The sequence below is a fragment of the Pleurodeles waltl genome, chromosome 4_2 (assembly GCF_031143425.1).
Source record: "Pleurodeles waltl isolate 20211129_DDA chromosome 4_2, aPleWal1.hap1.20221129, whole genome shotgun sequence".
NCBI lineage: Eukaryota > Metazoa > Chordata > Amphibia > Caudata > Salamandridae > Pleurodeles > Pleurodeles waltl.
In genome coordinates, this window is record NC_090443.1 from 348,048,571 (window position 1) to 348,074,670 (window position 26,100).

At 44.4% G+C, this 26,100-nt stretch overlaps 1 protein-coding gene across 3 annotated transcripts in view; it reads left to right on the top strand.

Moving 5' to 3' along the window:
- ABCA4 (ATP binding cassette subfamily A member 4) overlaps nt 1-26,100 on the top strand; it is a 1,046,570-nt gene that overhangs the window by 726,833 nt on the left and 293,637 nt on the right. For 2 of the 3 annotated variants that reach the window (XM_069231419.1, XM_069231420.1), the window contains 3 exons: nt 1,169-1,374; nt 13,941-13,989; nt 15,420-15,503. In XM_069231419.1, the coding sequence (XP_069087520.1) occupies nt 1,169-1,374; nt 13,941-13,989; nt 15,420-15,503 (339 nt within the window). The remainder of the gene's footprint in view (nt 1-1,168; nt 1,375-13,940; nt 13,990-15,419; nt 15,504-26,100) is intronic. The other variant, XM_069231421.1, reaches the window with a different exon arrangement.

The window sequence follows — 26,100 nt, forward strand, 5'->3', positions numbered from 1 at the left end:
CTTTGAGGAACAATATGTATTCTGAATTCACATCCAAGGGATTCAGTACAAACATTTCTGGACTTGTGAATAATATTAACTAGTGGATTCATACACTCATTGGCATATGTATGCTCTGAGATGCATCAGCACTCTGGAAGTGGTACAGAACCCTGTAAGGACAGCAGCATTGCCAGCAGCGACACATATAAGGTGTTATTCTACTGAAGAAGGACAATCATCCTGAAGCATGCATCTAGAGATACATAGTACTGGCTGCACCATCAGCAGCGAATTGTAAAGACTTTAAACTAAAATGAGTTTCATCATGCAGTACATTTAACACAGTGCACCGGGGTGAATTGTTTGCTTGTATGAGAGGCAGTCTGCTCCCTTCTCCCTTTTGTGATTGGCTATATCTTGAAGTGTTTAGCTGACAAGCTCTAGGGTGCACCTGTGATCTCGGAGTGGTACAGAAGCCTAAGATGACTGTGAGTGATATTGCCAGCACCCCAAATTTAAGTTGTTACTCTGTACTGACAAATATCCTGAAACACATGTCTAGAGATACACAGCACTGGCTGCACCAACAATGGTCAATACTAAAGGCTTTCAACTAAAGTGAGTGTTAACATGCCCTGCATTCACACCAATGCATCTGTACATTTTATGTGCTGTATGCCAAGCAGTGTGCTCCCTCCTCCTCTTTACGTTTTATGTTTATGTTAAAAACTAGAAGTGCTAAAATCTAGTATGAGCATAAACTTGTCACTAGGGTGTTTCAATAAAGGTTTTGGGTTCAGGTCTTTGAAAAGCTTTTGAATTTGAGGCTGGCACAGATTCATTTATGCTGTGTCAATATAACTATGATTGCAAATGTATTTTTATGTTTAGTCCTGACTTCCATAACTTCCAACTGCAATCTGATTTTACTGATATATGTGCAGTTTTGTTTTGTAATGGTATAAAGGTTTGAGTAGCAAAGGATTTGCTGATTCTTGGGACTGCATGAGGATGAAGAAAATTGTATTCTGGTCTTGTGACCTTCCACATAATGCTCTTCTGTGTTGCCTGCCTGTTGTGGCTTATCCCATGGGTGGGAGATCCTTGAGCTACATCATTCGTGATCTTCCACCCTTTTCAAATAAAAAGTAAAAAGATTAGATTTTCTGTTTTTGTATGCTTCCAGGTGATGTGAGTGCTATCACAGAGCTGGTTTACCACCATGTCCCTGATGCTAAGCTGATTGAAAGCATTGGACAGGAGCTTGTCTACCTCCTTCCCAGCAAAGACTTCAAGCACCGGGCCTATGCAAGCCTCTTCAGGGAGCTGGAGGAGACCTTAGGAGACCTAGGGCTGAGCAGCTTTGGGATTTCAGACACCCCACTGGAAGAGGTAATGTGTGGTGTGTGTATGCGTGTGTGGTTGTCTGTGTGCGACTGCACACACATGTGTAAATATATGAATCTATTGAAAAACACGGTTAAAGTGCAGTTATGGCTACAATACCAAAACTAAAAGAAATTCACATTTACCAGTTATGGCTAGGAAAACTGATCATAAGTCACACCCCCGTCATCATTGATGACATCACAGATGGCATCTTAAATAACATCTTCAGCTATGTGTGCAGCAGGATTTGACCACAAGGTCTGGCCATTTCTCTGCAGTCAATCAACCTCTGCTGCAAACACAGTAGGCCCCTTTTCTATTTTTTTATGGTTAATCTTCTATTGTTAGCAGTCCTATCATAGATGATGTCATCAGTTCTGTCATTTGAGATGTCATAAGTGAGGTCATCCGTGGTGTCATTTAACATGTTATATGTAGGGTTAGAAGAAGTGCATGAGAGAAGCATGGGTTAGGGGTAGTTTACTTAACCATAGGTCACAGATTTCCATGACTTTTAGGGTTTGATTTGTAACCATAACTGCAATTTTCTGTGTGTTTTTTCAGTGATTTTTCATGATTTCGTAAATGTAAGTTGAGGTCTTACAGCCAAAGTGAACCATAACTTGACATTAAGCTCTGCTGTTTTCTATTGAATTTCTGGGATTTTTCATGATATACCTCAAGCATCTGTACCTACCCAACCTACTGAGGACAGCCATTCCCTGATGTGAATGTGCTCAGCAGGGAGTGGCAACAAGGTCCGCACTCAACACCACGAGGACAGCCAACTCCTGTGACAGGTAGTCAACCCTGTGGCATGCGGCTTTTCACCGTGCACAGCTGCGCTTGTCCACAGTGTCTGACCTGTGGCCAGATCCGGCAAACAGTCCTCCGTGTGAGGTCAATGCTTACAGAGCCTGGCCTGCAGCCATGCCCTGCTACCAGCATGCCATGTGCTGCCAACTCTGGCATGCTGCGTTTGCCAAGCACATCTTTTTTTCAATGAATTCAATTTTTTCCGAAATTCACAAGTAATGTGATAAAGTCGAAAATCTAAGGGTCCAGAAGTTGTCACAGGGCCCGTGGATGGCCTGATTAGTCAATCCTAAACAGAACTTGAAAGTTCCACAATAAAAATATTTTTAAAATATTTATTTTACTGCTGGGGTCTGAAAAAAACCAGAGCAGAATTACACCAAACTTGGCAAAAAAAGTAGAACTTTATTAATGAAGATGCGCTTTGCTTGATGAAAATTTGTCCAGTAGTTTTTAACATTTTTGAATGAGTTTAAAAGGTTTTCTGATCTGGACATGAAGAGCTTAAAATTTAGGGATACCTGGACCACGGAGATCCAAAAACCTGATTTTGCAGACCTCCTTGGACACAAAATTCAAAACACACTCAAATCTTATTAGAAGAGGGTACTTCTGCTCCCATCATCTGCAGACCCAGAGTCAGTTCAGGGGAACGAAAGTACTCTGATTGGATGACAACAACATCAAGAAAAATGTTGGGGCTGCCATTTTTCCAGAGTACTTGTTCACGCATTATGAAACAAGGGCACGCATAAAAAGCCAGCGTGGTTATTTCCTGAACCCCAGGCCCACCTGGAAGGGTCCCAAAGGGCCCCTCTGTGAATAAATAATTAAAATATGCCGAAATTGATGCAGCATTGTTGGACGTGGTTGGATTTGCACCACCAGCATGGCACCTGAGATCGGCAAGATCTGACAAGGGTCTGCAGATCTAGCATAAGCTTCATGGCAAGCTTTCTGCACCTATGCTGGTTCTCGCCCGGGGTCCACGGATCTGAAACAAGGGCAGTGCCCCCCAAGAGAGGCTCAACACACACACTTGAAGCTTGCTGTGGGTATATGGTCCACAGGCCCAAAGGTTGCCCAGCCACTGCACCAACCCCAGCTAGGAACACCAAAGGACATGCACAGCTGGGGTTGGCCACCCGTGGCAGGTTGGACACAGGGTCAGCCTACAGCTGAAGACCCTGCACAGCAGGGGGTGGCCCATTTGTAGAGTGTTGGAAGACGTTTTGAGTGAGGTAAGATATAAAAAAAGCACATCACTGAAAAGATTAAACTGAAGATATAGGTTGCATTGGTTATAACACCAACATCTCTTCAGAAATTCACTGAAATAAACACTGTAAAAATGCAATTATGGTTACAAATTCAAACCAAAAAACATTCACTGGTTGAGGATAGGCCTGCAATTCATAACTTGCACAACAACCTTGCAAACCTTAATTTACACACCAAATGGAATGATTATGGCCTCACAATATTTATACCAATAAACATTAGCACCTAAGAGCACAATGTTGTTAAATAACAAAACACACCCAAACCAATAATTAATACCACATTCATGGTTGTATTTTCCATAGTGTTAATTGTAAAGTGGTATATAATCTCACCTGTAAGAATATTAACGGGATTTGTAGTTGAGTCTGTCGTATCAAGGGTGAGGCCATGAGTATTCAAATATAGTTACATTAAAACTGAAAGCTACAAACACACAACAGCCATCGAAATCATAGCTCTCACATCAAATGCAATGCTTACGTTGTGCAACCACTAACTTTGTATCCAAAATGGGTCTCAGAGAAAGAGTAGCAAAGGCATCTAAACCCTTGTCTATAATTTACAAAGTGCACTATAGCACAGAATGAGCACAAAGACCCCTTTCAGTGAAGTGACATTTTTCATAAAACTGCCCCTTTGTTTGCAATAGGTGAAAACATGGAAATACTAGGCAGGTTTGGTGGACTTACTCTGCCTTTGCATCCTAGAAATCTTGATAAATCAGTATTGCATCCTAATACCACAGTACGGGTGACCTCTGATCACCCCCGTAATACACCATGTGTATCTGTCACAAATGGTGACTCCACCCAAAAAGTAATCTGCCCCACTGCATTCTGGTTTTCAGGTTGGCCCATGGCAGTGTAATTCTATTCCTGCCTGAACTAAGCCATTATACTCTGATTTAAAAAAATACACTGCACTAAATGCCTCCACTAAAAGCAGAAAGGAGCGATGTCGCTCAATTTGTTGATGCTCCACAGCTAGATGCGTTGGGCCACATACATCCGTTCTAGGTTTGTTTCCTGGATCGCAGCGACGCTGACTTTCCTCGGATGCAAACTCTGGCACTGTAGGATTGAATATGCCTGGCATGCTCAGTATCTCTGATTAAAAAATATGGAAGGGTGTTTCCCCAACAGGCAGTCATGGTGGAAGCATTCTGAAGTGGTGACGCTTTGTTACCAACCATGAACCCAAAAGGCTTTAAAATGGGTAATCATAGCCCTTAGATGCTGTGCCAACTCTAGCCTTCTGCTGACTGACGTGCATTTCCAGTCAGATCTAAAATTGATATGCAATACCGATAGGGTTCCACATGGCTCTATGTCACCAGAGAACTAGGAATTACGTTCAGGCTTTCTTATAACAGTCGAATGTTAGTGGTAGTCGATTTGGTACAATTGAAGCAAACCTACACTCCACCTACCAGCGTGCATTGGTTTCGTTGTGACAGGGAATTATCTGGTAGCACCAAGCACAAGTTTATTCAGGATACTTCATTTAAAGCATTCTGTAATTGGGTGAGTTTTCTTTTGAAAATCTAAGTGCTTATTTATTTGTTTTTTTTATGATAGAGTGTGGCACTTTACAGACAACATTTATGTTCCAGCAGGAGCATCTCAAACACAAGGGCCTGTACAAAGAATAGTATTGTTTGTGTATGGTGGGAGATCTAGCTAAATAAAAAGTAATGTATAACAATGCTTGAAATAAGTGTAACAACTGCCAAATGGGCTTGACTACTTTCGATTCAATTGTTTCTTTGTTTATCTGTGTCTTTACTGACTGGGACCAATTACTGTATAAGCAAACCAGAACGGCTGAGTCATATTTCCCCTGGTCAACAGCACAAGAAACTCAAACATTCTTGGCACTGTTGGGCATCATCGGCGAGGTACAGTTAGAGTTCATGTCTTACACCGAGGTACAAAACACACATTTGGACTTACCAGTGCCACTTAGGAGACTTGGTGACAATACAGAATGTGATGGATGGAACTGTTTATTTAACATTAACCAGTGCCATTTCTTCTGGGTAGGATTTTATTCCTTGATTCAGACTGGGTGCAGCCTCATAGATCAGGATAAACAGCTCCTAGTTAGTTAGGGGCAAAGCTAATTTCTATTTGTTGGTCCCTGTCTGTATGTGAATAGGGATAAAAAACACGTTGTAAAAGAATTATATGATGCTAACGATCTTATCAGTGGTTCAGATGGAAGCATTTCTGTCTATACATTTCATGGCTGGCTGAGACCAGTTGATACAAAGCAGGATGTGTTGCAGAAGGAGCATGTAATCGGCTTTTACGTTATACTTACTTCACGTCATAGACATGTATATTACAAGCATAAATATATTTACTGAGGCACTGAGATAAGGTAACTTGCCCACAATAACACAATTTATATGTGAAATGTGAAAACGTCAATTAGCAACCAGGGGCCAGATTTATCAAAGTTTTGTGTCGCCCTTGTCCCACACAAGGTATTGCAAGGACGATGCAAAACCTAGGTGAGATTTACCAAAGCCACGCAAGGCCACCTTGCATGGCTCTGCGTGGGTTGGTAAATCTGGAGTATCGCAAGGCAGCGCAAGTCACTGCCTAGCGTTACTCTATGTGGTGGGGGTGTTACATGGGTGGAGCGTGGGTGTTTCCATCCACCCACTCATGTATTCTGAGGCATTCCCAGATTTACCAACACTGGTAAACCTGGGAATGTGTCAGAACTGTATGCTTTCCCACCAGAGGCACAGAGAGGAACACATTCTTTTAAGGTCGAGTATGGCAGCGCGCAAGTGCTGCTTTTCCGATGTGTTGATATGTATCTGGGCTTTTAACCACGCCCACCGCATGCCCATCACTATCACTCGTTCATGGGCTTAAAATCCTTTGTTTTAATTGGTAAATGCTTTACGTTTATCCCTCCTTGGGGCGGTTTTGTTACCACCTTGGCCATCGACCCTGTTACATGGATAATTGCACTTTTGCCTATAACTTTGACTGCGAGCGAACTTCTTTTTCCTTATGTGTCTCTCCTGGGCACTCACGCTCATTACAGACGAGGCACTTTGAGTCGGCTTCCTTATGTCAACTATTTTAATTTTTTATTTTCAGTTTATGTGGCAAGAAAAGTCCAGTTATGAATTTACATCGCTAACAGCTCTAACTCGAGCAAACGCAAGACCCATTGCATTGCAAATGCTTGTTTCTCTTTATTGTTAGAAAGTGGTATATGCCTCTTAAGATTGTTTTAGCTGTCGCTTGCAGCACACTTACAAAGAGGAATATGCCTCCAAGAATTGTTAGGAAGGTGTTCCTTCCTGAACAAAAACAATCAAACCTAGAAAGCAGGCACCCATGCTGCATGGCGCAAGGGTGCCTGTGTTGGCGCTAGGCCTCTGATTATGCACCAAAGCAGGCAGAGGACAGGAATATGCCATATCTTGATAGATATGGCACATTCCTGCCTTCTCCCTTTTACACTGCGCAGCAAGTTGTCATGCTGCTTTGCGCTGCGTGAAAAAATGATAAATCTGCCCCAGGTCTCTGAGTTCCAAGATGGGCAGCTTCGCCTCTAGAACACATCGCCTTATAAAATAGCTAGCATAGACACCTTTGGATGAGGTTTACCAACTGCTCCCTCAGGCAAAACCATCTTAAAAGAGTTAGGTAAACAACAATAATGTATAACACTGGACTCGGTTGAGTTAAAGTAGAATATAATGTAGTAAACTCTTAATTCTCGTAATTATACAAACACAAATGTGCATGATACATGTAGACAGTAGTTCAGTGTAGCTCTACACACAGCTGGGTGATGGCAAAAACAGATTAACAGCCACATTTGTCAGCCATACAAGTAATATGCACATATTACATGCCTGGCTGCTGGTTTTGCACAAAAGATTGAGTTATAAACCCATATTTCTCAGGATTAGAATGTTATGTTGTTTTACAGACATGACATAATTTCTACGAAATACAGACATCGACCATTTGTAACCAAGGGTCAGCTTGATTTCTTTCCTTCCAACAAGTTTGTCTCTAAGCATAACCATGTGTTTAAATAATGGCAGCCTCAATCCACTGTTAAACTTTAATGAAGCCCTTTATTTAATGTGCATCCTCTCAGAAATGTTAAGAAATCTCAACATTTTCATTGCTATTAGGATCCCTTATTAATTATACATTATATTGCATAGAAAAACATAAATACTGCATTTAAAATAATAAAATTACTGAATATAAAACAGCGTGACCATAACGGTAATACAGAGATAAAGATGAAAGGGTAAACACATCAATCCAGTATTATCTTGTGCCGTTGCTTGAAGGTGAAAATAGGTCAGGTCAAAATGTAATTAGGGTCCCAATAAATTGATAGTCTTGTGAAGAAAAACAGTATTTGATGGCTTTATCAAGGATTTGAGAAGCAGTATCACTGACCTGGTCAGTGCACTGCTTTGCCTCCTGTGGCTCCACCCTGTAAGTAGAGCCCTTTTCCTGGCTCCTCTGAAATCCTGACCCCTGTCAGGAGTTTGAGGCCCTCCTCCACCCCCAGGCTTCTGCCTGCACCTCATCCCTGGTGTCTAGTGGGAGAGCTCTGTTTTCCTACTAGGCTACCTTCTGCCTCTCTCCTCCTTTTGCTTTGCTCTCTGCTCTGCTTCACTTCTGTTCCTTAGTGCTTCTTTTACTTCGCGCTACACTCTCCCTTGTTTCTCTCTCACTCCGCTCTCTCTCTCTCACTTTCGCTCTCCCCCTCTCTCTCTGCGCCCCGTCGCTGCTGCCCCTGCGGCCCCACCCCCTCCTCTCTCTCCTGCGGTGCACTCCTGCCACTGCAGCCCTGCCCCCTTTTTCAACTCTGCCCCCTTTTTCGTGCTGTTTTTCGTCCCCCTCCCACCTCCCAGCTGTCCTCTCCTCCCCCACCTCCTTACTTAATGGTGGCCGCTGTGTGGCCGCGTGCAGCGGACGCACGCAGCAGGCGTGCCACTGACGTGCTGAAGGCGTGCCAAAGGCAAGCCTGTCAGCACCCATTCGTGCCTGAACCGCACCCAGAGCAAGAACCCCTGGCTCTTGTCCTCCCCACCGCCACAACGAACGTCTTCACGCACGTCTTCACTACGACACCACCACCCATCGTGCCCTCAACACTGGCCGCTCTCCAACCTGCCTTCAAGCCTCCCCGCAGACTACCCGCGGACCCTTCTCCTGCCGGACCTGCAGCTTCACCAGCCTCCACGCCAACGACCCACCCACCAAGGCAGGACACAACCATCTCAGATGTATCCTCCTCAACACCCGCTCCGTCCACAAGCATGCAGTAGAGCTATGGAATATACTCGACTCAGCCTCCCCAGACGTCGCCTTCCGGACCAAGACCTGGATGAACCCCTTGTCAGCTCCTGACATCGCCATAGCCACCCCGGATGGCTACAAGATCACCCGCAGGGACTGCTCCAACAAACCAGGAGAAGGCATCGCCATCATCCACAAGAACACCCGCAGGGTCACGACCAACACCGAAGACACCCTCAGCACCGCCGAACACCTGCACTTCCAAATCCACACTGACCCAAACACCACCCTCCGAGGGAACCTCGTCTACAGGCCCCCCGGCCCACGACAGCAGTTCAGCAACTCCATTACCAACATCATCAGCACGCACGCTCTCGCATCCACTGACTACATACTCCTCAGGGACTTAAACTTCCAACTCGAGAACACCAACGACAACAACACCGCCACCCTGCCCGACACCCTCTCCAACCTCGGCCTCAAACAGCTTGTCACAACACTAATCCACTCCGCAGGACACACACTCAACCCTATTTTCTCCACCAGCAATCATGTCTCTTTCAGCCACACCACCGAACTCCACTGTACAGACCACCGCTGCATCCACTTCTCCTTCAAGAAACCCACAACACACCACCACCCACAACAGATCCCCCACGGCAGTTGGAACAAAGTCACCGAAGACCAACTTATCGCGAACCTCTCCCAGAACCCACCCATCGACACAACCAACACTGATGCAGCTGCCCTCAACTTCAGGCAATGGATCAACACCTGTGCCAATTTTCTCCCCCCAATCAAGAATCCTTCCAACAGACATACTGACAGAAAGGCCTTCTGGTTTACCGCCGACCCCCCACGAATCTAAGCAAGGCTGCTGAAGATTCGAAAGAAAGTGGCGCCAAGATCAGACTCTGGACAACCTCACAGCCTTCAAAAACACCATCCGCAGACACCACCAACTCATCTGAGCCGCCAAGAGAACCGTTTTCAAAGACCGAATGAACAACAACGCACACAGCTACAAGGAGCTCTTCAACGTCGTGAAGGAACTCTCCAACCCCAGCTCCAACGCCAACAACATCACGCCATCCCAAGACCTCTGCGACTCCCTAGCCTCCTACTTCCACCGCAAGATTGCAGACATCCACAACAGCTTCAGCATCCAGACCCCCCTGGGAACCACCAACACCACAGATTCACCTCCAAGCAACCTCCTGCTCTCTTGAACCCCCGCCAACGACAACGACACCATCGAAATCATGAACACCATCCAGTCCGGCTCTCCATCTGACCCCTGCCCTCACCACATCCTCAACAAAGCAAGCTCCGTCATCGCACCCCAACTACGGAAGATCATCAACAGCTCCTTCGAATCTGCCACCTTCCCAGAGAACTGGAAACATGCCGATATCAACGCCCTCCTCAATAAATCCAAGGCGGACCCAAAGGACCTCAAGAACTTCCGGCCTATCTCCCTGCTCCCCTTCCTGGCAAAAGTAATTGAGAAGGCTGTCAACAGACAACTAACCCGCTTCCTCGAGGAGAACCGCACCCTGGACCCTTCCCAATCAGGATTCTGCAGGAACCACAGCACCGAAACCGCCCTCATCACCTCCAACGATGACATCAGAACCATACTGGACAGTGGCAAAACCTCTGCCCTCATCCTCCTGGACCTCTCGGCCGCATTCAACACCGTCTGCCACCACACCCTACGCTCACGCCTCAGCAATGCTGGAATCCATGACAGAGCCCTGGACTGGATCACCTCCTTTCTCACCGGCAGAACCCAGAGAGTCCGCCTCCCCCATTCCGCTCAGAGGCCACCAAAATCATCTGCGGTGTACTCCAGGGTTCGTCCCTCAGCCCGACCCTCTTCAACGTCTACATGGCCCGCTCGCTAACATCACCTGATCCCACAACCTCAACATCATCTCATATGCCGAGAACACCCAGCTGATCCTCTCCCTCACCAAGGACTCCGCCAAGACCAACCTCCATGAAGGAATGAAGGCCATCGCCGAATGGATGAAGAGCAGGTGCCTCAAACTCAATTCCGACAAGATGCAAGTCCTCAACTTCGGTTCCACCCCCTCCGCATGGATGACTCCTGGTGGCCTGCCACTCTCGGAACCACTCCGACTTACACCGACCATGCATGCAACTTAGGATTCATCTTGGACCCCTCACTATCCATGACCCAGCAAGTCAACGCCATCTCCTCCTCCTGCTTCAACACCCTCCGCATGCTCTGAAAGATCTACAAATGGATACCCACCGAAACCAGAAGAACAGTCACCCAAGATCTCGTAAGCAGCAAACTGGACTATGGCAATGCCCTCTATGCAGGAACCACGGCCAAACTCCAGAAGAGGCTGCAACGCACCCAGAATGCCTCCGCACGCCTCATCCTGGTCATCCTCTGCCACTGCCACATCACAGACCACCTAAAAAACCTGCACTGGCTCCCAGTCAACAAGAGAATCACCTTCAAACTCCTCACCCACGCTCACAAAGCACTGCACAACACCGGACCAGAATACCTCAACAGACGACTCTCCTTCTACACCCCGACCCGGCATCTCCGCTCCGCCGACCTCACCCTCGCAACCATCCCACACGTCCGCAGAACTACAACCGGCGGTAGATTATTCTCACAACTTGCTGCCAAAACGTTGAACACTCTTTCCACCCACCTGCGCCAGACCAAAGACCTCCTTACCTTCAGGAAACTTCTCAAGACCTGGCTGTTCGAGAAGTAGCAGCACCTTCCCCCCCTCCTCAGCGCCTTGAGACCCTCACTGATGAGTAGTGCGCTTTACAAATTCCTGATTGATTGATTGATGGCTTGAATTATAGTTCTGGTACTGGCTGTAGCGAATGCCACCCTTCGAAATTTCTTCCAGAAGTCCAAAAGTGACGAACATAGATTATGTGCTCAGTGGCCTCCTTCTTATATCCACGGAATCTACAGACCTTCAATATTGAGCACTGTGAATTCCATGCATCCTCAAATTGGGACATAGGTACATAAATAATCAAAATCTGAAGTATTTTCTTTCTTCAGGCTGGCTCAGGGATGATGATAGATAATTCTCTCAGTGATTCAAATTAGCATCGATAATATAATCTGTGTGTTACTGAGACTGTAGAATATGAAGGTCATTCAGCCTGCTTTTATTTCTGAGGGTCTTCCATGATAAAGCATTTTGCTGTGGTCGGTGAGGGTCCTTGTGAGATCTATTAGAGAGGGAAGGTTGTTGTCTGCAATAATCTTGCCTCCAGCTGTGACACTTAATATTGTTGTATATCCAGTGGTTTCTCTAAACTCCATTAGAGTCAATTGTTTTAAGGAACATTCCTTGGTGGTGAGACATTTGCAAAGTTCAGAATAGCCCCTGCATGAAGAAAAGATAGTGAGATTAGAGATAGCCCTAGGCGTAATTTACTCTGTGGAGTAAATGAACATACATTTTATGAGGATCTGATTTCTTTCATATAAATTTTGTTCCGATCATTAGTTGTTTTATCACTGAACACAATAGTCACTTATAAAGGAGTTGTAATAAGCTTTGTATTAACTGTAATTGATTGGTCAATGCCTCATCCTTCAGAGGTTTTTTCAAATCTTTTTATTGATTTTGAAATTATGTTAGCTTTCTTTTGTTTATTCCACCTTGATTGTTTTATAGTTTTGCCAAAATGTTCGATTTTAGTTTTAATCTTGTAATTTTATTAGTTTGGGATTCAAGACCTGAAGGATTAGAAATAAATGACAATATTGTGTTCATATGCTCAATAGGTAATAGGAGTACGTCCATGCTTTGGTGGCAGGCCGTCTGTATTATCAATATATTGAGTTCAGTCAGATATATACAAAGACCCCTTATTTACTGAACCTTGTAGCCAGCAATGTCAACAATATCTCAGTATAACAAACAGGATGGAAAATGTGTTTTTGACTAAAAACCTCTACATTCCATGGTGAAATATTTTCACATATTTTTTAGATAAAATGAAATAAAAAGGAATTTATAGAGGGCTACACCATGGAATGTCTGCCCACTAACATTTTTACTAGTCAAGCAAGCAGCCCAGTGTTTTACTTACTGAAAAAAAAACATTTTCTCATTTTACCTGCATCAAATTAATATCATGTAATATAAAACAAATACATAGCAATTGAGATGTGTCATATAATCCTACATTGCCGTCTCTGGTTTTAGGTACATTTACAAACTACTGTTTGAAGAGATTGCTATGCTCAGAGAAGGCAGATTCAGTGTTAATAGTATTCAGGTGTCCACAGTGAAAACCCTGTGTGTTCTGCTACTTGCAGTTTTTCACATTCATTGATTTGAGCATTCGCAGTTATTGATGGTGGAGCAACGCTATTTCTAATACCCAGTGCAATATAAGGTGCACAGGACAACCAACCAGGGCTCGACGGACTCCATAAACTCCCTTCTGCATCTAGTAAAGGTTTTGTAAGCTGCATAGTATAATCTTCAACTCATATAAAAAATGTTCACTGAAAGACATTCATTGTCCCCATTTTGACAGATAGGAAACTGAAACTACAGAATCGTCTAACACCAATGATTTGGGAGGACAAATCTGAATACTATAGGCTGAGGACAGGCGCAGAGGATTAACACAAGTCTGTGTCATCGTATCGGCCAGGCACGCTGGTACATCAGCCTCCCAATGTAAGGTAACTGGCCTCCACCATTTGTGGTGAAATTAAATCCATGATAGGTCACCACTGGCATGCTCCCAGGAAAATATAAGCAGTATTTCTAATATGCTTCTGTACTTGTCCAGTATCACTTAGAACATTACTATTTGGGCACAGTGTACCTCCACCCATGAGGACGATTCAAGGCTGAGCATTTGCTAGAGAAATTTCTACCAGTATTGGCAGTCATTTTCTGCTGAATGTGTCAGATGACAATATAGGTGCTGGCTTTTCAAACACTAGCTTAGTGGAGACACATTTGCCAACATACTAGTTGGAAAACCTAGGAGACAGGCTGTCAGCAGGGCATACTAGGATGGAGCAGGCAGGGAATGTGTAACGATCAGGTGGTGTCTGGCATCAATGTATAAGTAACTAAGAATGTTGTTAACTGCATTTGATCTGATTCTGAGATTATCTTTTCACAGATTTTCTTGAAGGTCACAGCAGATTCTGGAGCTGGGACAGGAAATCCAGGTAACCTTGATTATGCATTTCGCTGTGCATGTATTGGACCCACATCTTAAATGGAGGCCTTTTAACTCCAGGCTTTAAAGCCATCTTGTGGAATACTATGGGTGTCATTTGGAGTTTGGTAGGGTGGGAAAATTGCTGTAAATCATTATCTCTCCTGTCCTGCCAAATGTAATGTTCACCTGGCTCATTTAGAGGTGGTGGAACTGCTTATTGACTTCAGGTGGAGCCATCATCAGTGGTCAATGTAAGCAGCACATATCTGTCCCTTTTGCACATTTGGAGGTCTTCCTTATTTAGAGCAGTGCCCCAGATGCCTTTTTTCTCTACCTAGGTTCCGGCAGGTAATTCAATGTACCCACATACAGAGAAGGAAGTCTCTGCTTTAAGACCATTGTGTATTTATTTTTCTGTAACAAATCCTCACCTTTGTGATTTTATCCCTAAAAACAATTAAGAATCCTGAGTGGGCAAAACAAATGGCACTCAGCTTGGCATTCATCTTTCCCAAAAGTGAATCCTCTGTTCCTGTGATTCCACATTTGGCAAAGGCAGGACTCTCTCGTGAAGGTCATGACGACTAGTGGTAAACCACTCAGGAGACAGAGACAGAGACAAAGAGTTTCACCAACTTGGCTGACTAGCAGGCCACCATTCAAGGACTAAAGTACTTCATATGTTCCTTTGTCTTAAACTTTCCTTTGTGTTGGTTGCCACTTTTCTGAGACACAGATTGAATGGTTAGCTTGGGAAATGAAGTGTTCATATGAAAACATTGCATTTTTCAAGCCATCAGTATTAGAAACCATACGTCTTGTTGACTATTGAAGCATGGATTTAGGAGGATGTTTATAAAAAAACAACTTAGTCCATCAATAAAAATTTGTCACTTTGTTAGCACTGAATCAAGGTAGAAATATGTGACAGGTTTCGTTATCAGACATTTATGCATGGTCTTTGTACAATGAAGTGTTGAAAGATGGAAGGCTCATCTTAATTTATTCAGGGGTAGAAAGTTCACTATAATTTATGATTCCAAAGTTCTATTGCCTGTAATCATCTCCACGTGAAATGGTCTCTCCTGAAGCTGATTATCAAAGGATTTACTGCCAAAACTATGGCACAAACAGAGGTATCAGGTAGGCAGGGCAGATGTCACGTGGAATCACCAATCTTTTCAATTCAAGGTTTTGAAAGCACAGCTGAGAGTGATGTCATAATCTGTAAACTAGGATACAAGACACGTGACGTAATAATTGGAGCCACAGAGAAGCTGGTGACCCGTTGAGCATGAAGCTCAGTAAATGAGTGAGGGGACGTTGTTGGTTGGAGATGGACCTCTGCTCTTCTGTGGGTGACAGGGGTGGTCACTTTCAACTTAAGACCTCAGAACTCTTCACTGGCTTTACATTTTGTTGTTACCCAAATCACAGAGGAGTGGATGCTAGAACAGAGGAAGTCCAGAACAAGCCTGGGGGACAATGCAGCAACAGTTGTCCACGTTGATCAAAATAAAGGTAAGACAAGTGGGCCATGGATGGGTAAACCGGTTTGGAAAACATTCGGAGTGAATTAAATTTAAAAAAAGAAGCAGTTGTTTTTGCTGTGAAGCAGTTCATCTAAAGCATAAATGGAAAATACCAGAAAAATCTATTCTTTCTGATAATCACCCTGTGCCCGATTCACTAAATCAGAGCGGTCCAAAGTTTATTTTCAAAGTTACATCGAAATTTGATATTCTCAAAACGTAGATTACACGTCAAAAGATTAACTCACAAATACCTTTGCATATGAGTAAATCGGGGTACTGAAAGGACATTTAAAGTTGAAGTTTGTGCACGTCCACAGGCTAACCTGTTAGTGGGAATTCAAAACATTTTCTATGGCTTTTTACATAAAACAGTTGATATTTACTCGTGTCGAGGGAAGGAGTAAAACCGTGTCAAGGAAGAGCATAGTACAAGAGCAAAGCCACAGTAGTGAATGTGTAGAGGAAAGAGGACGAAAAGGTTCCCTATTAGAAAATGATTCCCTCCCCCCCCCCCCCCCCCCCACCCCCGGGAAGTACGAAAAAAAATAACACGCAAAGGGATTACGACTCATTCACGCAGGCATAAATTGAATTACAAAAAACATTTCAAGAGCGCTCGTAGCAGCTTGCGACCGTCGTTTCTCAGGCATGCTCTTAGATTCATTTGCGAATTCAAAAAAGTCAGAAATTTGTTTCAAATATAGACAGAAAGACATGGGAGTACATTTCCGACTTCTGTGGTGAATCGTGCACAGTGAATTTGATCGCATAAAACCTTCATACAGAGGAATCCTGATTCCAAACCAAATGACTTGTGGTTTACCCACCCTGAGCTCTGCCGGGTGTAGACACGTATTGAGCCATCGTATAGTTAAGCTTCAGATGCCACTTGCTGGTTTCCCACCACAATACTGAGGAAGAAGTATCCTGGCACCAAAATGTCGAGGGACAAATAATGGAATAATGGACAAGAAAAGTTTATGCAGGTAAAGATAGGTGTACTACACTTACCTCCATATATATATATATATATACACACACACACAGACACACACACATACACATATTACTTCAAGATGCGCAGATGTGGAGCTAAGAATAGTAAATCTATACTTGCCTGCTTTACATTCACTATAGTTTGGTTTTTATTATTGAGGCATTTTTAGCCCTGGGATATTATTTCCTCGATATCTTGCCATACAATCTGCTTTGCTTCTAAGCAGCATAGGCTTGTTAATGACGCCTGGAGGTAGGTGCGCTTGGCTCGCTTTTGCCAGAGGCTTTGGCTGTGTTTGCAGAATTGCGCATGTGTACTGCCTGGTACAGTTCTTTTTGGTTCTTTTGTAATACTCTACCTCAGTTTCTACAATATGAAGTACAAACAATGATGCATGTAACTCTCACACCCTGTATGCAGCACTGATCTTTGTTGCCATGGTGCATGTAACTAATATACGGTCCAATATGCTGTACGTGTTGTGCACCACAGCGTAATAGGAATATTCTGACTTTAGCATACAATGTTCTCCATGTATAAGCACAATCTAAATTACTCATCACATCAGTTAGCACCTCAGTCATGCCAGGTTAGTGCATATCTAGGGCACTTTCTAAGGCACAATTAAATTCGCTGGTCCACATTATTGGGACATTTATATATGGCCTAATTACATCACACAATGTACGGAAAAACTGTCTATCATCCACATTAGGTGCATGTGTATTCATCAAGCACATTTCTACACTATTCAGCAAACAATACACTTGTGTGTATTTGCCTTCAACATCAGCCCTTCAATAATTAAGCTGGTATGGAACCCAAGGAGCCACCCATATCATTACGCATCTTAAGCACCTTCCCTTCCATCAAGTGTGTTTCTTGAAGAAACACAAACTGAGCTGAATGGCTTTTAATGAAGGTATGGGCTCTGTATCGCTTAGTATAGCCATTAAGGCCATCAACATTCCACACGCTAGTCCTCATCACCATATTCAATATCTAAGGGACCAAGGAGTTCTGTGGTAGTGGAGCCCAGCAGCGATCTGCACATGCACATCCTCGTCAGCCAGACATGTCCGATAGTACTGTCATATATTCAGTCATTGTTATAGAATAACTGTGACACCGTATACAGAAAAGCAATACCCCACCCCCCACTCCCTGGGCAAGTGCAATTATCAACCAACAACTCATGTCTTCCAATGACCTCCCAAAAGCAGTTTACATTTTTATGGACACATAAAAATAAAAAATAAAAAAACAGGAGAAAGAAATACGAACAATGAACTAATCACCACTACACTTGAGCTGTTGAGCACCGAGGTGCCACTCTGGGGGCTTCTTTAATCCCAACAGGAATCTCAGAGAGAGTCCAGGATGAACTACTAGCAATCGTAACAAAAGGGAGAGCGTATATATGCTTCAGTTTCGGGATCTGAATATGATCTAAGGCCTTCATTTAAACTTTTTTGGCGCCGCATTAGTGTTATTTTATGACGCAAAAGCGGCACAAACTTACAAAATGCAATTGTATTCTGTAAGTTTGCGCCGCTTTTGCGTTACAAAATGACGCTAATGCGGCGCAAAAAAGTATAAATCAGTGCCTAAGGCCCATATTTATACTTTTTTGCGCCGCATTTGCACACATTTTTTGAAAAATTATGCAAATGTGGCACTAAAAAAGTATAAATATGGGCCTAAGTGTTTTCTAAACCCCTAGACCCTCATCCAATAATTATAATACCAGCACTGAACCCCAAAGCACTCTCAGTTTAAACGCAGACGTGTCACCTGCAAGTGTTGATTCAAGTTAGACATTGCAAGAACAGAATTATCCAGCAATACTCATCAGGATCTAGAGTTAAGATTTCAAGGGGAAAGAAAAATAGAGGGAGCATAATGGGAAGGGAAAGGTCCAAGTTCTTATCAGGAGTTGATCTGAGGCGATCATTCTCCAGATTCCCACCAGAGACACCAGGCTCCTCCTGCTCCATTGGCGTTTCAGAAGGGTATCTAAAAAGAAACTCGACAGTCGGTGGTATGAGCCGGTAAGTTTAACACTTGTCATCACAACGTCTCGGCAGTAACTGCCAATAAACAGAACTCACCCCAGGCTCCACAGAACCTTACAATCACTACATTCCATCACAACCTTACAAACCCTACATTCCATCTCTACACTCCTCTTCCTTCTCAAAAATAAAAAATGATATTATAAGAGTAAGACAGAGAAATGACCCACACAAATATACATATAAAGAACTATGCCAAATCTAAGATTTAACATTTCTGATCTAGCACAAAAACAAACTTATGACAAGCTAAGAAAACACAAAAATGCGTGTCATACACATCTGCAGTATCAACAATGTATAATAGTTAATACAATTTGTTATCTTTGAAATTCACAGGACTTGATCTTGTTTTGCTCAAAACTCTCCTATTGGCATAGTTGTCCTCAGGACTAACTTCTGTTTGTACACCCATTTTCCTGCCAGCATACTCTGTCTTGGATTGGGGCACTATTGAAAGAAAAGACTTGTTCCATGTTTTACCGTTTTCTAGCACCAAAAAAATTACCCTTCCCTTATCTCACATGGGCAGGTGCAGAAAAGCATGACAAACCCTTACAGACAAAATCAGGTTTCTTAATTCTCACCTAGTCTCCTACCTGAACAGCCATAGTCCTGGATCGATCGTTCTTAGTACTGTATTTCTCCTGTTTTGCAGTCCTTACATCCACCACACTTGTCACTTTTTAATGCATCAACTGTTTTCCTACACATCCACTCCGTCCAACTTGATCCCTGCAACTCTGCCTCGCAGCACTGTAAAAGAGGACATTCCTTTACATATGTAAGTCGTAGTTTTTATTGTCCACAACATCCACAAATTATCAATTGCTTCTTTCCAATGTAATCCCTTGATGAGAGCAATCTGTAAATGGTCCTTGATGACTCGGTTCACCCTTTCTACAGACAATCACTGCAGGGAAGTTAAAATGTGTTTTATGTCTGACTTTTCCAGGAAACTAGCCATTTGATACTAGCTGAGTACTATTACCGGTCATCATTTCCTTGGGGAGATCTTCCCTCAAAACACTTCCCTGAAAAATCTTATGCCAGCACCAGAATATATTCTGTCCGCAAGTTTTATTTCAGGCCATTTAGTCATATAGTCTACCATGACCTAAGCATATTTAAGCATTGTTGGACCTGGCCCTTTTTACAGGGCCATTCCCCAAACGTTTTGCCTTCCTCCTCCTATTTTTTCTGATCCTTTTTGCTGATGTTATGACTCTGGTCACTTTATCACTGCTTATCAGTGCTAAAGTGCATGCACTCTCCCTTGTAAACGTGGTATGAATGGTTTAAATCAGATTGTCACATTTAATTTACCTGCGGTCCCTTGTACAGTGGTATCCTTATACCCAGGGCCTGTAAATTAAATGCTACTAGTGGGCCTGCAGCGCTGCTTGCGCCACCCACAGAAGTAGCCTTTCAAACCTGCCTCAGGCTTGCGTGCACAGTTTACTGCCACAGGGACCTGGCATCCAAAGTTACTTGCGAGGCATAGAACTCCCCTTTTACTACATGTAAGTCATCCCTAAGGTAGGCCCTAGCTAGCCCTATCAGCAGGTTGCTATGTGTGTATAAGGCAGGACATGTTCCTAGTTGTGTGGCCTGGCCTGGTAGAGACAAACAGCCTATTTGGTTTCTCACTGCTATGAGTGCTGCCTTACTCGTAGGATTGCATTGGAAATGCTCTGCCTTATGTCTAGTGGATATTGACTGATCTATGAGGGGTAGCGTAGGCATGTTTGGTATGGTTGTAATGATAGTGAGAAATGCTGCTTACTAGTGTAAGTGGATTTTTTATTACCATTATGGAAATGCCACTTCTAGAAAGTGAGCATTTCTCTGTGCTTATGACTGTTGTTTTGCAGCTTGACTCCAATCCACGTCTGGTCAGAGTGACAGCTGGGCTTTGTGCATACTTTTCAGACAGTCTGTACACAAGGAGGGTGAGGATGTCACACAGGTGCATCAACAGTTTGAATGGTCTTCCTGGGCTGAGAGAAGGGGAGACGGGGCATACCTGCATTTGTAAAGACTGTGCCCTGGCCTCACACAAAGGTCTCATTTACCCCCAACTGATGTCTGGAGGACAGAGGGAACACTCCCAGGACTAGTTGTAACTGGTTGGAACCTCTTCTTCCCCCTCATTGAAATTGCTTTGCAAAACTGAGTATAAGTTCAGGGGATTTTTCCCCATGTTTGAGGCACAAGAAACATACTTGGAATTGGACACAGAATGCTGCTGGAGAGACTCACCAGGAACCGCCTTGGTCTGCTGCTGCTGTGCTGACCTGTGACGTGCTGAGTCACTAGGAGGAACTGCCACTGACTGCACACTCCTGGTGCTGGCCTGCTTTGGGTCCTACTGCCTTTGCTCCCCTTGTGTCCACCTGGGGCTGGGTGCTGTGACCCCTGCCCCCTACACCTACTGGCCTTGTTGTGCGAAGGAGCACTTGGCCTCGTCTATGAAGAGCCTGAGGAGCGCTTCACTCGATTCCCCCAGGGCCTGGAGGACACCCCTCCTGTTGGTTTAAAAGCTCAGAAGAGCGCTGGTGTTGTGGGGGGGCTTTGGCACTTTGTGAGCCCCCCTCCGTATTGTGGCCAAGAAAGAATCACCACCATGACCCCAGTTACCGCCGTGAACCCAAAACTCGCTTCTTAGCATGCCGCTGCTGGGTGCCCCTGGGGTCAAAAGTACTGTGGCTAGTGCCCCCAGAGCACAAGCAGACATCCATTGTCAGAGCCTGTGGGAACCGTGGCCAAGCCACGGAGACAGATGCTGGCCAAATAGAGGAGGCACACGGTCTCCTCAGTTCAGGAAGCAGAGAACACACTCGCTCACCGGATTGGGGGCAGGCGAGTGAACGTGGGTGGCCCCAGGAGGGAGGCAGACCTCATCGGAGGTTCCTCCAGATCTTAGGGCTGCCCTGAGAGCAGGACACGGTGGAGGTGAGGGTAAGTTTCTCCTCCCCCTGGTCGCTGCCAGAGGAGCGTGACGCTCCGATTTATGTTCCTTGCTCGTTTTGGCACCCCTGTCCCACTGAGGGCCCACTGTGGTCCCGGGGGTCCCCAGGAACATTGGGCACCCTGGTTTGGGTGTTGGCTCTAGGAGGGGCCTCTTCACAGGAACGGAGGGGGTGCGTGCTGCCCCTCTCCCTTTCACCCATCATCCGGCAGTGCCCGTTTTAGCACGTGAGGAGTGCTGCTGGGCCCCCTTTCCACTAGACTGGTCAGAGAGGGTTCTGGTTATGGGCAATTATGATGATGTGATTTTGATGACGTATCATACATTTTCTGATGTTCCTTTTATGGGCAGTTCGGATGAGTTTATGACATGCATTTCTTTAATAATGTTCTCCTAACTACTGCTGTTTTTTTCAGGTTAACAGTATTGTGTAATATTCTGACAACTGCTTGGGTAGCAGGGTATTACTGACATGTTGTGTTTGGTCTAATGGTGTTGTGAACAATACAGTTACACATTGCCTCCGGGTTAGGCCTGACTGCTCGTGCCAACCTACCAAGGGGGTGAGCAGGGATTATCATATGTGTGTGACCCCCCTTGCACTGACTAGAGTGGGTGGGTTCGGTCTGGTTTAGGTGCATACCCTCGCCAACCAGAAACTCCATTTCTAACAAGCATGCTACCAGTAACCCCAAAAGGTCCATGCACATTGAATGCCACTTTACTCCAAGGACTTCTTTTCGACCACAATAGGGCTCACAGGTGAAGGACATGCCACCTGCTATTTATCACTGAGGGCACATGTGCAACAGTCCTGTACATGGTGTTCAATAGCTTTGTCTGCTCCGGGTCAGAAAAACTACATGGTGTTCAATAGCTTTGTCTGCGCCGGGTCACAAAAAGCTTCCCTCACTCTCTGCTTCATGGCCCAAATTCCAAGATGCCCTTCATGGGCCAAGTCCAGCACAGTTTTGCGAAGGCATCCTGGAACAATCAACTATCCACTCCTGCGCAAAATGTGCCCAACGATGGAAAATTTCTCCTTTACTCTCTTATAAGGAATTAATGCCTCTGGGGTATTTTTAACAATAGGCCAACCACTCACCACAAAATTCATCACTTCTTGTCACTCCTTGTCATTCAACACAGGATCCAACCACTCTTGCTCGGTCAAAGACCCTTTCATAATGTTGTTAGGTGAACTCACAACACACACCATTTCAAGGTCACCCTTCACTTCTTGTGTTTCCTCACTCCCTTCCAATGGCAATCTAGATAGACAGTCAGCCGCATAATTCCTTTCTCCTGGCACATACTCCAATTTGTAATGGAATTCTTGCAATCTGTAATGACATTTGGCAATATGTGGGTTAGCTCTATCCCCACATTTCTTGGTGAAAAGATCCACCAGGGGTTTGTGGTCCATCCATAACATTAATTCCTTTTCCCCACAACACGTTTTTTAAATGTTGCTCTCCCTACCACATGGCCAAAGCCTCTTTTTCTATTGTAGACTATGTAGATTCTGTTCCCCTTAAGGTTGTTGATGCAAATACAATAGTTTCCTGCTTCTTAACTACCCTTTTTTGCATAAGCACTGCACCAAGCCGTACATTACTAGCATCAGTAGAGATGATACACAAATCATTGATGTCAAAAGCTTTAAGAGGAGGAGCTCATACTATTTCCTTCTTGATTAAATTAAAACTCACATTTGTGATCCCACACATAGTTAAAAAATTTTAGGAGCTTACGTAAACACGCTGTTTTATCTGAAAATGTACTAATACATTTTGAGTAGTATTCTACAAGCCCAAGGAATGAATGAAGCTGGTTTTTCTCTCTGGGTTTGGACACAGTTTGAATGGCATCTAAAATCCTCACCCCCTTTTGCTGACATACAGGCCCTCATTTCAACCTCGGCAGTCTCTTCCAGAGACCGCCGAGGTTCCGCCGGGCCAAAGAACGCCAGTGTTGGTGGTCTTCCGCCAACCCTATTATGACTGCTGGTGATCCTCCGCCCTTTTTTGGACGGAGAGCCGTCAGCAGCCATACTGGCGGTCGGCGGTGTAGTGGAGGCTGCTTCTCCGTCACCGCCAAGTCATCAGAACACCGCCCACCGTAATACGACTCAGTATTCGGCGTGGGGGTGTTCTGGTGACGGGGTGCTGGCGGCTGAGCAGACCCCATGGATCCCGTTCCCTCCTGGAGGATCACCGGAACAGGTAAAGTGATTGTCTGTCAGGGGAGGGGTGTTGTGTGGTGTGTGCGTGCATGGGGGTGTGCATGTGAGTGTGCAGAGGGGTTGTGTGAGTGCGTGTATGTATGGTGGGGGTGTAATGTGTGCAGGGGAAGTGTAACGTGCATGTACGTGTGCATGTATGTACGCGTGTATGTGTGTGAGTGGTGTGAGCGTGCGTGTAGGGGGATGTGGGGGTATGTTTGGGGGTTCCAATGGGGGTTGGGGGTGGGGAGGGGGTCCTACTACCTTTGGGGGGGAGTAGGGGGGTCATGGGTGTTGGGGGTGGACTCAGAGAAGGGGGGGAGGGAGGAGCGGGAGACCCCAATCAGTGGCAGGGAACAAATTCTCTGGCACTGATGGTGCATACCGCCATGGATTTTGTGGCGGTTGAAAACCCCACGAAATCCATGGCGGTATGTGTGGTCCTGATACCGCCGGCGGACTAGTGATGGCCGCCGGGCTGGAGACCGTTGTCTCCAGCCTGGCGGTCGTTACCACCATGGCGGACGGAGCAGAACATTGGCGGTTTGGCATATGCCAAACCGCTAATGTCATAATGGGGAGGTAATGACCGCCGGCCTGTTTGCAGTCTTACCGCCCATTTTGCACTGTTCGCCAGGGTTAAAATGAGGGCCATAATGTCCCAAGTAATCCACACCTTTTAGGAAAAATGCATTTGTCCATCTTTAGAGTCAATCCACTAGTTTTAATGATCTCTAAAACACCTCTCACTCTGTTGTTGCGTACCTCCTCAGTTTCCCCAAATATCAAGATGTTGTCAGGAAAAAGCATGACCCGTTGGTATTTTTAAATAATCTGTTTATCAGCCGTTGTAATACTGATGCCAACGCCAGACCAAATGGCATGCAGATATACCGAGATCCCCCTTAAGGCATGACAAACCAGGTTAGATGTCTAGAATCTCTGGGCAACACTATTTGAGAATAAGATGATGTGAAGAATTTAGCGCCACCTTAAGCATTTCATTAATGTTGGGTGAAGATTGGCGATCTACCCAAATGTTAACGTTTTAATCTCTTAGATACACACAGAGTCTCATGTACTTGTCATCTTTTCATGCTCATGCTAGTACTATGAGGGCCAACTATTCTGACCCCTTGATGGGTTCAATTATGCCTAATGAGCACAGTCTTTCTAATTCAAGTCTCAATTCATCAAGCTAACCTAATGATACTTCGCATACTTTTTGGACCAGCGCCCTTGCATCATGTTTCAAAATGACGTGATGCTGGAAACCCTTAAGCTTTCCCAATTCTTCATTAAAAACCTCAGGGTAATTCTTGATCCAATCCTCAGCTTTTACAACATTGACCTGACGTGCACCCGGGAGACTAGACAATAATTGTTCACAACACATTCTGCTCACCTTTTGGTTAGGCAATACCATGTCAGTATGATTGGTGTCTAAAATAATTCCCAGTTCCCCTTGCTCACCCCCAACCAGCAATTTTGCACCATCTTTGATAATGTATACTGGTCCCATTGCATATGTTCCATCAAATTGCAAATCAGCATCAAATGTATCCATTACCTCCACTCTTTTGCCCCCACATTTAAAGATTTTTATATGAGATTGATGCAAAGCGACTTTCCCAATGTCACCAAAATCCCTCATATTCATTAACATGAAGGAAGAACCAGAGTCCATTTGGAATTTCAGATTTTTCTACTTTACAGAAAGGTTTCCTTTTGCGTGATCCCTCCATGGATGATATTTCCACGACTCCACTCCCTTCCAGACTTGTTGAGGATAACATTAGTACAACATTGTCATCCTTATCAGAGTTAATGAAATCTTCTTCAATACTCTTGACTGTCTGCAAAGGAGTGGCTTTTTGTCCACAAATTGCTCTGCACACACGTGCAAAGTGACCTTTCATGCCACACTTGAAACAGGTTTGGTTTATAGCTGAACAAAATCTGGCATTTCCTAGCTGGGACTTGCTACTGCAGTGGAAACATGAAGTGTTATTCCACTAAGTCTTTGACTTGGATAGTAAGACTTCAGAATTACGAAGTATACTAGCACCAGCTCTTTTTAAGGTTAGCTTAGAACTGTGGTTCACCATAAGATGTTTCACCTCAGTGAATTTAACTCCTTTGTTCACTTCTTTCATTCAAATTTGAGAATGTTCAATGCTCCAGGCTAATTTTAGAGTAGTTTCTAAATCAGGGTTCTCAGTTGATAAATGTTTTTCTTGTACTTTCATGTTGCTACTTCTTTCAATGAATTGATCATGGATAATTTCATCTCTGAATTCTCTAAAGTTGCATGTA